The sequence below is a fragment of the Mustela putorius genome, unplaced genomic scaffold (genome assembly GCF_011764305.1).
Source record: "Mustela putorius furo isolate JIRA1106 unplaced genomic scaffold, ASM1176430v1.1 tig00537248_pilon_pilon_pilon, whole genome shotgun sequence".
NCBI lineage: Eukaryota > Metazoa > Chordata > Mammalia > Carnivora > Mustelidae > Mustela > Mustela putorius.
Genome location: NW_025422387.1, coordinates 4,853,425 through 4,870,196, shown reverse-complemented (window position 1 = coordinate 4,870,196; position 16,772 = coordinate 4,853,425). Strand labels below are relative to the sequence as shown.

The window sequence follows — 16,772 nt, the reverse complement described above, 5'->3', positions numbered from 1 at the left end:
ACCTGAGCCGAGGGCAGAGGCTCTAACCCACCGAGCCACCCAGGCACCCCTACCCCCATTGTTTTGAAGCAAGTCCCAGACACCATGTGGGTTTCATTTGTTAATAGTAAATGCACTTCTTAGTACCATTTACAGAAGCTCATATATGCCTGCGTTGTGGTCATTTAAAGGTTCCTAAAGGCTTTGTCAAAAGCTACAAAGTCACAGTTAATAAGAAATCTGAGGACTGGAGAGTTCTTATTGATCAGATTTTCTGTTTCACTGAATCATTAGCTAGAAAACCCTTATTGTTTAAAGAGGCAAAAGCTTTCTAAGATAAGAGTCTACTTTCCTGCCTTAATGGGTTTGGTGCAGCAAACAATGTAATCTCTTGATCTCGTCTGACTGATTTTCTTTCCTGGGGGACGAGACCAGGCTGTGCTGGCTGGGCTCCATGACAGACCAGCGGTGAGAGTGGGGCCTCCGTGAGCAGGAGGTCGAGTCCTTCCCACCTGCCCCCTCACCTGTCTGGCAGCCCCGATCCCAGCCTGGGTGTCTCCTGCGTCCCCAGCCCACCCATCGGTGTCACTGAATGACCTCGACGGGGATACGTTCAAGCAGCTCCGGTTCCGTGCCTCTTAGCCAGCACCCGCTGGGGGGTTGCCCAGCTGTGCCTTCTTTGTCCCAGTCTTTGATCAACAAGTGTGTGTGGAAGGCTCAATTCGAACCCAGCTCGGGGAACACCGCAATGACTTTATTGGAGACAGGATCATCGGGGAACACCCAATGACTTTATTGGAGACAGTGTCACCGTCTTGATACTGAGTGATGGGGGTAAGCACGGGGTGCCATGAGGTCATGAAGGCACGCCAGGAACCCATCCTGGGAGGGGCTAGGAAATGTCCCCGAGGTAGGTGGTGCCTGAGCTAGGAGCCAGCGGGACAAGCAGAGGTCACTGGGCAAAGGGGCAGAGCCCTCAGGGAAAAAGAACAGGCTCCACCGGAGGCAAGCTCTGCCCAGGCTGACACCTCCATTGAGGGAGCCTCCCCGCCGCCCCCCCAACCTTCCCCGCTGGGGCTTTTTCTCCTTATCTCTCCTGCCTCGCCGTTTTCTCCTTTTCCTATTGACTCACTCTAGGCACCCGTTGCTCGTCCTCAGGTCTCTCTGCTTCTAACCACCATTTCTTTAACTTTCAATTTCCCCTGCCTGGGGCCTGTTCAGCCCCCAGTATTCTGCATCTGGCTACGTGCTATTGCCAGCCCCCCACCACCGGGGCCAGCCGAGACTTCTGATATCCCTCCCTCATCTCTCTTCCCCACTTCCCCGCCCGGGTTCTTCCGTCCCGTCATATCCGACCTCTGATCTGTGGCTGAATCCTGTCAGTGACCCCTCCAGGTAGCCACAGGTCCACTCTTCTCCCCGCTGCCACTGCCACGACCCGGAGGGACCACCATAACCTCCTACACGTGCCACTTCCTGATGCTCATCGCCAGTCCTTCACAGATTTAGAGTGGCCTTATTAAAGACGCTTAGGACACACCGTGTCCTTCCCCCGCTCAGACTTCCAGTGGTTTCCTGCTGCATTTCAAATAAAGTCCGAACTCCTCACCGTCTGGCCCCTACCTGCCTTGGGCGAATGACAGCCTTTCTGGGCCTGGAAGTCCTCATCTAGAAAACGTGGATAAAATTCACACCCACCCCACTGGGTTGCTGGAGGATTAAGCCAGCCGGGTGTACAGTAAGCCCCTGTAACGTGAGCTACTTTTGCTAATCTTCGTCTCTCTTCCCCACATTCTTCCCCCATTCCCAACACTGCACCCTCTCCCAACTCTCCTGGATTTTAACTGTGCTACCATGAAGCCCATCCTCCTTTTTAGTACTCTGGGGTCATTCGGATTCTCCCTGCCGCACCGCATCCTGCCTGCTCCCTTTCATTCACTGAATCTCGTGTTGTGAATTCTTTCTGCGAAACGTCACCAACTAGGGTCCCATTCCTTGCCGCGGAATAGGCGGTATGGGTCAGAGCTAAGAAATATCCCAACAGAACCTTCCTAGCTCACTCCGGTCTACAGTCAGGAAATAGCATTCAGCTTCCTAACACTCATCCCTTTTTCAAAAACCTGCCCTCCTCCCAGTACTTCAGAACTTCCTATTCTAGAATCAAGTCCCTAGTCCTTAGTGTGGCCTTCAGTGGCCCACTCGCTCCACGTCACATCCCCGTCCGTTTCACAGCCCAGGTCCCAGGCTAGATGCCTGCCCTGTGGTTATTCAGCTATGCCCTGAGCCGCCTCCCTCTGTGCCTGGCCAACAGTCCCTGCCCCTGGAACCCCTTGTGCTCTGTCCCTCTCTGTGGCCTTCCCTGGCCCACCCCACTTTGGTCTTTGAACTAACACCAGTGTTCCACGTGTCACCTCTGCCACACACCACCTTCTCTTGGTAATGTAACTGTCAGTACTACACACACACACACACACACACACACCCCGCCTAAGGACAGGGACCACATCTCATTTTATCAGCCATCTACCATCACACGCAGTTTCTGTGTCTTGGGCACCGAGTCAGCTCATGGTTTAAGTCATATCTACCACTGCCTGCCAGGGCGACGCAACACTGTATGAAATGGGTACTGTTATCATCCCCACTTTAGAGATAAGGAAGTTGAGGTGTAGAGAAGCACACAGCTTGCCCAGCGGCTTCTCACCAAGTGCAGATCGGTGCTCTAGGCCTGGGTGTGTCTGACAGCAGCAGCAGGCGCCCACCCCCAGCCAGAGATTTTCACATTATCCCAATTTGTATCCTCAAGAGGCCCTATGTGGTCCCTAGATTGCTCTCTTCCCTTTCCACAGGAGAAAACCAAGGCTTCCCTTTCATGATAAGAACACTCCACAAATGGGAGAAGGGAACAGCCGCAACCTGAAAAAAGGCACCTGCAAAGACCCCACAGCTAACACATGGAATGGTGGAAGGCTGAAAGCTTTCCATCTGAGATGCACACAAGACTCAACACGATCCTGGTGGGCCTTGTCAGCAGTTAGGCAATGCATAGAAATACAACACATTCCAACTGGGGAAAAAAAAAAAGGAGTAAAACTATCTCCATGTGCAAGTGCCATCCTATATGTAGAACACCCCGAAGGACACACGGGCCCACGGGAACCTGGGAGAGCCAATAAATGAGTTCAGCAAGGTCCCACGCAGGAGGAAAGATCAGTATACAAAAATAAGCTGCATTTCTGGACACGAGCAATAAACACCCCAAAAGTGAAATTAAGAAAACGACTCCATGTACAGTAGCATCAAAAAGAATAAAATACTTAGGAATAAATTTAATCAAGGAAGTGCAAGACTGTTACACTGAAAACTATAGGACAGAGTTGAGACATGTTAGCCATAAAAAGGAGGGAAGCACTGACCCATGCTATGACGTGGACGGACCTCAAAAATGCCATGCTACATGGAAGGAGCCCATGGGCAAAAAGGCTACACAGTGTATGATTCCATAGATGGAATACCCAGAATAGTAAATCCATGGGGACAGAAGGCAGACTGGTGTTGCCAGGGCCAGTGAGGGCAGGGGAAGAGCAGCAGTGACGGCTTCACCGGTATGGCACTTCCTTTTTGGAGTGATGGTGATGTTTTGGAACTTAATATGGGTGGTGGTTACATGACACTGTGAACGTACTAAATGCCAGTGAAATTGTACACTTCAAGATGGTTCATTTTATGTTGCACGATTTTCACCTCAATTTAAAAATGTTGAAGGAAATTAAAGACCTAAATAAATGGAAAGTCATTCTGTGTTCACGGACTGGAAGACAGCATTGTCAGAGGGTAGCACTCCCCAAAGTGATCTACAGACTCAAGGCAATCCTGGTCAAGATTATAATTACCCCTTCTGCAGAAATGAACAAGCTGATTTAAATATTCATAGCAGCATTATTCATAATAGCCAAATATCAAAACAACCAAAGTGTTCTTGAACGGATGAACAAATAAAATGTGGCATACCCATACAATGGAATGTTACTCCACCATAAAAAGGAATGAAGTACTCTCACCTGCTACAAGGGTGAATTGAAAATGTTATGCCTAAGTAGAAGAAGCCAAATAAAAAAAGGCCACATATTATACAATTCCATTTATATGAAGTTCCCAGAACAGGCAAATCCTTAGAGACCGGAAGTAGATTAGTAGAGGGGCCCCTGGCTGGCTCAGTCGGTGGAACATGTGACTCTTGATCTCAGGGTTGTGAGAGCCCCACGCTGGGTGTGAATATTACTAAAAATAACGAATAGATAAACTGTAAAAAAGAAAAGTCGCTTAGTGGTTTGCAGGGGCTGGAAGAATGGGGAATGACTGCTAATGGGTACAGGACTTCTTTTAGGGGTGATGAGAATGTTCTGGAATTAGGTTACAGGGATAGTTGCATAATTCCGTGAAGATGTATATACACACGCACTACCAAACTGCATACTTTAGAGGGATGACATAATCCGTCTAAGGTCCCATCACATACAGTAAGTAGAGGACCAGAACCTGGAGCCCAAGACCATCTGCTCATGGCACCAGTGGCTGTTGGAGGCAGAAGGTTTCTGAGGTCCTTGAGTAAGTAAATTAAGAAAGCCGAGATCTGAAAGAGCCTCGGGATTGTCATTCTGAAGAGATCTTCTCATTGCGAAGTATTATAGTTTGGGATAGCTCACAGAAGGGCTGGAGGTAGGAGTACCGCATGGGTTTACACTGAAGTCGGTTGTTCAGGACAAGGAATAACAGTGCCCGGTTGGGCTGCTCTGGCCGTGCCTTTCAGCTGGGAGTCTGAGGAGCAGACCGAGAGCAGTCAGCAGTGGATGTTAAGCTAATTTCAGAGATCAGGGGTCAGAAGTCAACCCACTGTCACAGTGAACAGCCTTGGGGTGGCCTTCAAACACTCTGTTCTCATCCCGTTTTTCTCACATTGCTATTTCAACATTTGAAATTGTGTTTATCTTACTGGTTCCTAAAATAATACATACCGGTTTCAGAATAGTTGGTAAAGTACATAAAAATAGAAAATGACCCCGGTCCCTAAGGATACCTTTTCCCAGGCCTGCTCCCTGTCCATATAGGCCATCTAGGAGACTTGCCCAGTAATAGACCCCGAAATCCATCCGCCCATCAGGCAGGGGTCCTGCCTCCCCGCGGCCTCTCCCAGCCAGTGACCATGGCAGCGATGCTGAGGCGGGCTCCTTCCCGAGGGCCCCCTCTGAGGGTCTCCTCTGCCAAGTGACCCTGCAGATTTCCCGACAGCCTCGCCCATGTGTCTTAGAGAAGCACTTGGTTCTGAGAGGCTGCCGCCAGCCCCTCTTCCTCCCTCTCTCCGGCGCCCACCGGCTTGGCCGCTGTGGAGCCTTTGTGTGGGGAGTCCCAGCACCATGTCTGCTCCTCGGGGGATCCGCACTGACCCAGATTTCCCCGCCCGTTTCTGATATGATCACTGATGCTATTGGACCCCGCGCGCATGCGTGTGCGCATGTGTGCGGGCGCGTGCGTGCCCACCTGTATATGTGCATGTGTGTGGGCGCGCGCGTGCGTGTTTGCGCGTGCGCACGCGTGCTTGTCCCGCCCCGTCTGTGGTCGGCTCCTTAGGGAAGTACGGCGGGATAGAAGAGCGGGAGAGGCTCTCTGGTGAGGGAGGGAATCCTCTCAGGAGAGCGGTGCCACTTCTGAAAGGCTGAGGACGCCTTCCTCCTCGCCGCCTCGCAGGCAAGCCTTATCGTGTGTAAAACCTCTGCAGATTTGACCTCCTGTTTATTTGCCTTTCTTGGTTACTAGTGAGGTTCAGCCTAGTTTCACATCTAGCAGCGACTCGATTTCCTACTGTACATTTAACCACTGCGCCGTCTTCTCTCTCCTCCTCCTCTCGCTCGCTATCTGATCGCCCCTTCTATTTCCTTTTTATTTTTCCTCTCACCTCTTAATTCTCCAGAACAAGAAGATGACCTTGCGTAAAAGCGCTTTTCTTAGAGCTTTATATTGCCTGTTCTTCCTTTATAATTGCGCACGTTTAAGCCTTTGTTCAGCCTCAGAGAATTCCCCCAAAACGAGGAAGTCATGTTTAATCATATCATGTTAGTTGTTTTTTTTTTTTCTCTGTGACTCTTGACCATTTGCTTTCCTTTCCTCTATGAGTCAGTGGCACTGGATTTTTTTTTTCTTAAGATTTTATTTATTAGAGAGAGAGAGTGAGCGCAAGCCGGGGTGGGGGAGTGGCCCAGGGAGAAGCAGACTCCCCGCTGAGCAGGGAGCCTGACCTGGGCCTGGATCCCAGGACTCGGCGATCCTGACCTGAGCCAAAGGCAGACTTTCACCAACTGAGCCACCCAGGCTCCCCGGGATATTTTTTAAGACATTATTTTGGAGTGTTTTGACCATAAAACATATTGAGGAAATGATTTGGTGGAGGAGATATTAAACTTGTGACAAAATGCCAAGATCTGCTTGTCTTTTTGCCCCTTCCTAGGTTTTGGCAGATTATCACTGAAAGAAATTCTTGTTAGCTGAAATCCAGGTAACTTAGGTGCCAAAGCTTTATTTACCTCATCGGTGAAGGAATAAGTCAGCCCAGCACAACTGGCTCAAAGGACAATTCAAGAAGGTTGTGTCTCTCTCTCATCTGTCCCTCCATCCTCAGTGAGGGAAATCAGCGCTGGAACAAAAAGATAAGGTAGATGTTCGACTGGCCTCATGGTCAGTAAAACCATCACCCCTGGGCTTACTTCTCTACTAGCTAGGAATGATTTGTACCTTATCAATTTTCTACAGATTTCTATATATCCTACAGATTTTCTACAATTCCTACAAACTCAGAGGCTCTGGGACCTCAGTCCTAACGAAATCATGCCAAAGTCCCATCCCCTGAAGCACTGCTGTCCAATAGAACTTTCTGTGATGCTTGGAGGTGTTCTAGGTCTGTGTGGCCCAAAATAGGAGCCACTAACCACATGGGGCTCTTGAGCACTTAATATATGGCTAGTGGGACCAAGGAACTGGATTTTTTTTTTTCAAAGATTTTATTTATTTATTTGTCAGAGAGAGCGAGCGGGAGTGAGCACAGGCAGACAGAGTGGAAGGCAGAGTCAGAGGGAGAAGCAGGCTCCCTGCGGAGCAAGGAGCCTGATGTGGGACTCGATCCCAGGACACTGGGATCATGACCTGAGCCGAAGGCAGCTGCTTAACCAACTGAGCCACCCAGGCGTCCCAGAACTGGATTTTTAAAAAAAGATTTTATTTATTTATTTGACAGAGAGATCACATGTAGGCAGAGAGGCAGGCAGAGAGAGAGGAGGAAGCAGGCTCTTCACTGAGCAGAGAGCCCAATGCGGGACTCGATCCCAGGACCCTGAGATCATGATCTGAGCCGAAGGCAGAGGCTTAACCCACTGAGCCACCCAGGCACCCCTGGATTTTTAAAAAAATCTTTTATTTTAGAATAGATTTAGTTATGCAGAAAAGTTATAGATAATACAGAGCTCTCATATACCCTTCTCCCAGCTTCTCCTAAATGGGAATATCTTACACAACCGTGGTACATTTATCAAAACTATGAAATTAACACAAGTACAGGCCTACTTTGGATTTTCACCCATTTTTTTCCACTAATGTCCTTTATTAGGATCCCCTCCAAGATTACACTCAACCCCTGTGTCTCCCTGGTCCCCAGGTGGAGACCCTTATGTCCTCCCTTGGTTTTCCTGATTGTGACACTTTTGAAGAGTTGTGGTCAGGAATTTGGTAGAATATCTCTTGATTTGGATTTGCCTGGTGCTTTCTCACAAAGGGGCCAGTCGTAGATTTGGGGGAAGAGCCCCAGAGAGGTGAGGAGCCGCCCTTCCCATCGGGGCCACTGTCACCTCTGTGCGCTGCTGTCTGCTCTCCTGTGCTCTGTGTTTTGGAAGCAAGTCACAGATCCAGTCTGCTGTCATGGGGAAGGGAGTTCCCCTCCACCTTTTGGAGAGGGAATATCAAAGAATTTGTAGACATAAGTTAAAACTGCCAAATGACTAGTAAATATTTGTGGGAAGATCCTTTGATGTTATGCAAATTTCCTGTTTCTTTTCAGTTCACCCATTTATTTTATTTTATTTTATTTTTTAAAGATTTTATTTATTTATTGGAGAGAGAGAGAGTGAGTGAGCACAATTACAGAGGGAGAGGGAGAAGCAGACTCCCCGCTGAGCAGAGAGCCTGTCGCCAGGCTCGATCGCAGGACACTGGGAGTCAAAGAGAGTCAAAGACAGCCGCTTAACCGACTGAGCCACCCAGGTATCTCTCACTCATTAAATTTAGCCTTCATGGGGCGTCTGGGTGGCTCAGTGGGTTAAGCCGCTGCCTTCGGCTCAGGTCATGATCTCAGGGTCCTGGGATTGAGCCCTGCTTTGGGCTCTCTGCTCAGCGGGGAGCCTGCTTCCCCCTCTCTCTCTGCCTGCCTCTGCCTACTTGTGATCTCTGTCTGTCAAATAAATAAATAAAATCTTTAAAAAAAAATTTAACCTTCATCTGTGGAAATTGCCTATAGCAATTAGGACTGAGACGTTGTTTTCTTCCTTCCTTCTTTCCTTCCTTCCTTCCTTCCTTCCAGATTTTACCTTTAAGTAATTTTTACATCCAGCATGGGGCTCAAACTTACAACCCCAACATCAGGCTGCATGCTCTACTGACTGAGCCAACCAGGTGCCCCAGGGCTCACATGTTCTAAAGGTGATTTTCTCTTTCCCTCATCCCTTCTATGTTAATTAACTGGAATTCTGTAAGGAACATTTGTCCTTTTTCCTCCCTTTATTTATATCACTACAGAATAGTGGATATTAGTTTTACTCTTTAGAAGGACACATGGTCATCTTTTTGCCTTATTTCCCAGTTTTGGGATAATTTTTCTAATAACAGTGAATGTGTTCTGATATAGGACAGTCAAAAAGGACAGGTGATAAGTGACCACCACGGTGGATGTTTTTGGAAAGATTGACCAAAACACTGTTTTCGAAGGCTACAATATATGGACACTTAGGAGCCCTGTGTGGGACTGAAGGAGAGAAAACCCCACAAGACTAAGAATGAGAATTCCAGGGCTGAGTTGCATGTCTCAGAGTCCTAACCTCATCCCCCCTGATATGAGAACTTGGGAAAATCGTACTGTCTCTTTGGACCTCAGTCTCCCCCCTCCAAATAAGATGAAGATGAAGGTATTGGTCAACTCAGGATCAGGGTTTCTCAGACTTCAGCGTGCTTAGCAATCACCTGGAGCTTTGGTTAAAAGCCCTATCACTGGCTGCACCTCCAAAGTGTCTGATCCAGCAGGTGTGAGGTGGGGACCCGTGACTGTGCCCTTGTAACACATTGCCAGATGATGCCGATGCCACTGGTCCAGAGACCACATTTTGAGAACCATTAATCCTGAGGCTCTCAAAGACCCATTCACAACTTTGGACTCAATATTTATTCAAATGGTGAAATCTTTGGGCTTGGCTCTGAAAAAGTCATGGATGCAGTTGTGGAACAGCACTTTGCAGGAACAGAGGCCCTGGAAATCCAGCATGGAAACATGCAGAGGACCCTTGAGGGATTGTTGGGTACTAGGCATGCCATGACGTGCTTCTAAGATGCAGTCCAAAGAGGGACAAATATCGGGCAGAGTGGTGAAGGGCAAGCTTGAGTCTGGGTCCCAGCCCTGAACACCTGTGTGGCCTTGGGCAAGTGGCTAAAGGACTCCTCGCCTCAGTTGTCCTCACCTATAAAAATAGGACAGTAATGGTACTTACGTGACCTAGCATAAAGAAAATGCTCGATAAGTGGTTTTTGCTGCTGGAATTAACTATTTTTTACTACTGACCCTTTTCAGTGGGGAGAAGTACCAGTGAGAACAATGGTCTCCATTTTCACAGCGTGTCCCATGCTCCCCCAGCCCTAACACCACCCAGCTTGGATTCCCAGCCGCTCATGTTAACCCCCTCACAAAATCCAAAACAGGTTATGAGAAAAATTCAATATAATTTATTAAATAATTCCCGAGGGTTCCTTCAAGGAACATTAACAACTCTGAATACAATAAAACCAATAAATTAACATAGGTGCCCCCTCCTGCCGTCACAGAAGCATAATGAGGATTAGATTTAAGTCTGCAGAAGAAAGGCATTCTATAAATACTAAGAGCGATAACAGTGACCTAACCTGAAGTCTTTTCAAGTTAATTCACACATTTCTACTTCAGTCCTCCCAATACTAGCCCACCTGGGGATTCTTTGAGATTATTTATTAGAATAATTTACTTGACAACTCAAAGCAGAGCTGTCATACTTGGCTGTCAGTCGTATTGTCTCAAGGCTTCATACATGTCTGCTGTTCCAAAAGGAATAGGTTCAACCCAATGGCCTTGCATGACCTACTGGGGTCCGGGGTTCAGTGATTTAAACACACGTTCCAGGCACGCCGAGAACTGTTGTAAAATCGTCAAGATGAAGCTTTTACTTTCAAAGGTATCTGCAGGCACAGAAACTTCTGTTTCTGGCTTGTGTTGAAATTTGAGTTTGTCGAGCTGTTCTGTGATTTTATCGATCATGTTCTTGTCTGATAATGGTTTGATCGCCCTGAAATAAGGCAAGATGGCTGAGCTGTTGATCCGTGGTGGCTGGGAATCAGAGGTGAGACACGGCAGCAGGAAATGGTTGGATTCCGGCACCCCAGTCTCTCTCTTCAGCTGTGGAATGAGGTGGAGAACTGGGTGAGCATTAGGTTTGCAGTGATAGCTGGAAGCCCCCACGCTAGCGTCTGAATGCTCCCTCTGGGATGGCCTGGGGTGGGGGAGTGCATCCCCCTGCCATCTCTCGTAATAGGTTCCACGAACCTGTGAGGCTGTAATCATCACTATTTCCCTTCCCAGAAGAAACGAAAGCTCCATTCATTAGCAGAGCTGGCCCAGTCAAGTGGCAGGCCTGGAATTCTAACCCACGTCAGCAGCAATCCCAAAGACGATGCCGATAACCGCCGCCCCATCCTGCCTCCCCTGCCCCTCTGCCCAAGGCCTTCACAAACCCCTAGAATCTTCTCTCAGCTGCTCCAGGGCTCGGAGAGCTGGGGAAGAGGAGAGCATCTGGGTTTCCCTCCTGCTTCTTGCTCTTTGTGACTCTGTGTTAGAGCCCATGTATCCCAGCTCATTGAGGGGGTATATGCATGTCTGGAAAGGCCTCCAAGATGCCAGGGAGGGTTTTTCCAAGCATACCATGGACTCCAGACCAGGCTCTCTCCTGTCCCTCTTCCTAAGGACTAAGAGCTTTTGGATTCACCTGAAATGCTGAGAACACCTCCCCAGCCTGAACTGCCTAGTCACCTTGGCGGGTAGCTAGGCGTCTGTAACAACCAAGGCTAAGGTTTACAGGTCAGGGTGGAAGGGAAGAGCCAGGCCAATTTGATGAGTCGTTTCCAGGTTTTGGTTTTTATTTGTTTGTTTAATCAAAGCTGCCCACGAGGTTCTATCTTGATCACGGCTCTGAGAAAACGAGAGCTTTCACGTTGATTCAGCCTCAGACTTTCCCGCCAGTGGGGTTGGGCTCAGAAGAGCCTCTGGCAAAAGCAGGCTGGGTCTTAATTAAACAACAAAGTAGTACACAAACAGATGCTAATTCGTTAACTGCCATTCTCTGCGGTAAGAGAGACTCTCTGCTACCCAGGTGAGGAGCTTAACGTCCTGAATTCACTGAGTTCACATTTATAGCTTCCCTAGATCTTCAAGGCTCCCTAGCGGGTTCCTAAATGGTCAAGCAAGATGGCCCATCTCTAAAGATACGCTCCAGGCAGGAAAATCCATATTCATCCTGCCATGAACCAAATATGCTGGGGATGAACAGAACCTACAGTACATGAGAAGTGCTTGAATTTCAGGCTGTCTGGGCTAATCTCTGCCTCCGATTTTCATAGAAAGTCCATCATAGCCTGGCTTGTTGTTCCCATCCCTAGCTTCGGGTCTGAAAAGAGGAGGGTTCTTCTGGGGGCAACGGAAGGCATTTTAAAGAAATGGCCCAGAGAAGAATTCTGTAGGACACTCACATAGTCTTCCAAAAGTCCCTTTGACAAGTGCTGTAATTCCAAGATGATTTTCCGAACATCGCGTGGTTGTAGCTGTTGGGCGGGCGCTGCATGGGAGGTCAGCGAAGTTTCCATGCAGCAGAGCAGGAACAGGGTGAACCTGGCTGGTCCTGGAGAAAGAGAATGATGCCGTGAGACACAGGATCTGACACGGCCTGCCCGCCCCAGCTGCCACCACCGCTGGCTGAGCCTCTCCAGAGTCTTCCCCTCTTTCTGAGGAGACAAAGCCGTGCCCACAGATGGGGCAGCAGGACCCGGCAATACCTGTGTGGGAGAGCATGGCGAGAGAGAGCACGCGCAGCCTGCCTCGGCAGCAGCCTCCAGTCAGATGTGCTCGCCATGGTCCTCAGGAGATATATAAAGGGCCGCTCACAGGGGGGGAAGCACAATCAACGTCCCGCCCATGGCAAAAATCATTGCTCAGTTTTTCTCCAGAAAACACTCAAAATTCTGCGGCCCAAGGTTGGGTGAAATCAGTGCTAGAAGGAAGCGCTGAGGTTACCCTCAAGGTGGGCAGATGCCTGACTCAGTACACACACACACAGGAAGGCACACGCATCTTTGCCATTTCTTCTGGGAAAAAGCTTATTGATTTGACTAGAAGAAATTCTGAAGCCCAGATTTGATAGACGTAACTGCCCAGGAACAGGTGATTTACAGGAGTTGAGGGTGAGTGCCCCATAGGGAATTTCTGGGGAGGTCACAGTGAGGCTGTGTAGGTGTCAGGCTGGTGTGAGGTTTTCAAAAATGTATTATTACCTTTGTAAATTTCTGAAGCATGCCCCTGCCAGTGTGTGGGGATGGCCCCATGACCACTATGAATGAGGTAAGTCAAGGCCTTGCCTCCACTGTTTGGCCTTGAACATTGTTGGATTCTCAGCTGTGCCTTGGCAGCAGCCAGAATCCGTGCTCCGGGGTGATTTGCTGAAGGCACTTATTCCTATTTTGAGTGCCACTGTTGACCAGGAACTCCTCTAGGGTCTTGGGGATGGTGGCAAAGAAGTTAAACAAGGTCTGTGCCCCAGTAAAGCTGGCGTTCTAGCAGACAGTGGGCAGACAGTAAGCTACAGGAATAACAAGAAGGTGTAAGGTAGTGTTAAGAACTATGAAAATAAAGCAAGGTGATGGGATCGAGACCAGTGGGTGAGATACTTTAAGTCAGGTGATAAGGAATAGTGTCTCTGGGGAGGTGTGTACTGTGGGAAGCTCTGGGGAAAGTGTGCTCCTAGAGTGCGGGACTCTAGTGCAAAAGTGAGCTTGGTGTGGCCAAGAATGGCCGCTGGGGCAAAGTGAGGGCTGTGGAGGGCAGTAGGGAGGTGGGCAGAGGCCAGGTCACAGAGGACCTTCTGAGGCCGTGTTAAAGAACTTGGATTTTTACCCCAAGTGTGACAAGGCACCGCCAAATGGCTCTAGGGAGGGGAATGTAGAATCTGGTGGGCTTTCAGAAGTGAGAATTAGAGCAGCTGCTAAGTGGAGAATGGATTGTGTGAACCCAGGATGGAAGCAGAGGAGCTATTGGGAGGCTGTGTGGCTGTCCAAGTTGAGATGATGGTGGCTTGGACCAGTGTAGAGTAGATGGGGGTGGAGTCCACAGAACTGGCTGATGGACTTACGTGGGAGGTGAATCCAAGGGAGGAATCGGATGACTCCTGGGGTTTTGATGAAGCCACTGGGTGGTTGATATGCAGAGAGGGAAAATAAGTCTAGAGAAGGGAAGCTGAGAGTCCTGTCTGGAATGAGTTAAGGTCAGGATGCCCTCTGGGCATCTACTCAACGTCAAGTTAGCCGCTGACTGGGAATCAAGAGCATAGGGACAAGGTCAGGCCAGGGCCATCCAGAGAATTCAAGATTCACAATGGAAGAGAGAGCTGGGAACCCCCCTCCCACCCTTAAACTCAAGCCCCCTTCCAGCCCCTGTTGTCTCTTCCATCTTCTTCTCCAAGCTTCTTGACAGAAGGGTCTACACACCCTTTCCTTCACTTCCCAAACTACCACAATATGGTTCTACCCTAACAACTTATTCAAAATCCTCTAGCCAAGTCCACTGTAGGCAGAATTTTGCCCACGTGACTTTCACCCTCTGATGTTAACTTCCCTAATTTTGTGACATTATAGGGACTTTGCTGATGTAATTAAGGTTATTAAGCAGCTGATCTGAAGATAGGTTGTTTGCCAGGTGGATCCAGTGTAGTTACACAAACCCTTAGATACAAAGAGGAAAGCAGAGAGACTTAAAGCAGGAGAAAGACGCAGTTGGCATTGCTGGCTTACAGAGGGAGGCGCCAGGTGGAAAGCATGAGAAGAAGATGAATTTGGTCAAGAACCATGAGTTGGAGGAGGACAACGGGCCCCAGCTGAGAACCAGAGCCCCAGCTACAGCTCTGACTTTAGGCTGGTGATACCTTGTGAGGAGAATCCAGTTACTCCACACTGGACCTCTAACACATGGGGGGGGGGGCTGGCTGGGTGGCTCAGTGGGTTAAAGCCTCTGCCTTCGTCTCAGGTCATGATCCCAGGGTCCTGGAATCGAGACTCGCTTCAGGCTCTCTGCTCCACGGGGAGCCTGCTTCCTCCCCTCTTTCTCTGCCCGCCTCTCTGCCTACTTGTGATCTCTCTCTCTCTCTGTCAAATAAATAAAATCTTAAGAAAAAAATTTCTCTCTAACACAAGGAAGCTGTGGGACGGTAGCTTTGTAGGTTTAAACTGCTGAGTCTATGGTATTTGTTATGGCAGCAACTGAGAACCGATATAATCTCCAGTGGCTTCGTGTTGCCAGCATTACTGGGTTCTCCTCAGCCTTCCTTTTACTTGACCCCTCCATGACTCTCAGTAATGCCAGCCACTTCCTCCTTCTTAAAAACCTCTTTTTTCTCTTATTCCATGACAATATTCTCCTGACACATTGTGGCCCTCTGACAGTGCCTCCTCGGGCCAAATCATCTTCCTGCCTGGTCCTTTAGTAGGTGTGTCTCCAAGGGCCCCACCCTTGATCCATGGTTCTCACACTTGAATGTCTCTCTCAAACTCCAGATCTAAATGTCAGGTCAGCCATTGGCTAGGAATCAAGGGCATAGGGACAAGGTCAACGGCTCTGAACACCTCCACCTGAATGCCCCACCCTTGACCTGTCCAAAACCCAAGCATCTGAACCAGGGTAATAATGATGCTGGAGATGAATGGATGTGAAGGGACTGGGGAAATCTGTACGAGGCAAAATTCACAGGAGATGGTAGTTGACCATATATGGGGCTGGTGGAGAGGGAAGAGCTGAGGACTGCTTCTGGGTTTGTGGTTTGGGCAACTAGACTGACCAGAGGTGCTGCAGAGAGGACCACAGGGCTCAGGTGAATGAGGAATTCAGTTTTGACACAGTGAGTTAGAAGCGTCAGGGAACTCTCAGGGGAAGATGTACAGTGAACCACTAGGCATTTGGATCTGCAGCTTGAAGGAACTAGAGACATGGCTGCCCTATCTGCGTACTGTGCCATCTTCAGGTGCCGTCTGCACATTGTGGTTGAGAAAACTGTAAGCCTACCAGAGATAAGCAGTGAGAGACATGTGAGGTAAGTGTGGAGGCCAGTGGTACACCTCTGGCCACAGAATAGGGAGAGGACGATGACAGTCTAAAATGCTGAGAAGGCACTTGTGAGAGGGAGAGAAATGTACTAGAAAAACCTGTCATGGAGCAAGATGAAAAGTGGTTTTCAAGAAGGCGAATGCAATCAGCACCATCACGAGCCATGGAGAGGTTAAATAAGATGTAGGCTGAAGAGGGACTAGGTTTGGCAACATGAGGTCACTGGGAACTTTGCTGGAGGAGTTTGAGTAAGTAGTTGGGAGTAGGAGCTATTCTATGGCCGTTTGGGAAGGGGGAAAGTGCACGCAGACTGCTCTGTCAAGAAGCCTTGAATAAGAAGAGGGAAGAGGGGCGCCTGGGTGGCCCAGTGGGTTGAGCCTCTGCCTTCAGCTCAGGTCATGATCCCAGGGTCCTAGGATCGAGCCCCCGCATGGGGGAAAAAAAAAAAAAACCTCTGCTCAGCAGGGGGCCTGCTTCCGCCCCTCTGTATCTCTGCCTGCCTCTCTGCCTACTTGTGATCTCTGTCTGTCAAATAAATAAAAAATTTTTAAAAAAGAAAGAAAAGGAAAGAGACAGCAGTGGTTGGAGGGGCCCTTGTGGTGGAGGGGGGTTCCCAGCCATTCCTTCTTTTGGGCATTAGGATCTGCAGACCACTCAGGGCAGACCTTTTCCCTGGGCTCCTGACCCCTATCCAACTGTTGACTTGACATGGAGATGCCAGTGGGCATCTGGAACTTAACTCAGTCCAGACAGGACTCTTGATTTCCCCTCCCCAGATTTATTTTCCCTCACCGCACAGCAGCCACCCGGTTGTTTTATCAAAATCCCAGGAGTCATCCCAGATTCATCTCTTTGATTTGTTTATATTACTCATGAATATGTATCTTATTCTTTTTTTTAAATTTTATTTATTTGACAGAGATCACAAGTAGGCAGAGGAGCAGGCAGAGAGAGAGAGAGGAGGAAGCAGGCTCCCCGCTGAGCAGAAAGCCCGATGCAGGGCTCCATCCCAGCACCCTGGGATCATGACCTGAGCCGAAGGCAGAGGCTTTAACCCACTGAGCCACCTAGGTGCTCCATATGTATCTTATTCTTTAAG

General features: G+C 48.9%; 1 protein-coding gene across 1 annotated transcript; it reads right to left on the bottom strand.

The window, feature by feature from the left end:
• Window positions 1-10,027: 10,027 nt before the first annotated feature.
• IL31 (interleukin 31) lies at window positions 10,028-12,376 on the bottom strand. The gene is made up of 3 exons (XM_045073599.1): window positions 12,361-12,376; window positions 12,058-12,206; window positions 10,028-10,711 (listed from the first exon to the last, which is right to left on the bottom strand). The coding sequence occupies exons 1-3, from the start codon at window positions 12,374-12,376 to the stop codon at window positions 10,397-10,399; spliced, it is 480 nt and encodes a 159-aa protein (XP_044929534.1). The 3' UTR covers window positions 10,028-10,396.
• Between the last annotated feature and the right edge of the window lie 4,396 nt (window positions 12,377-16,772).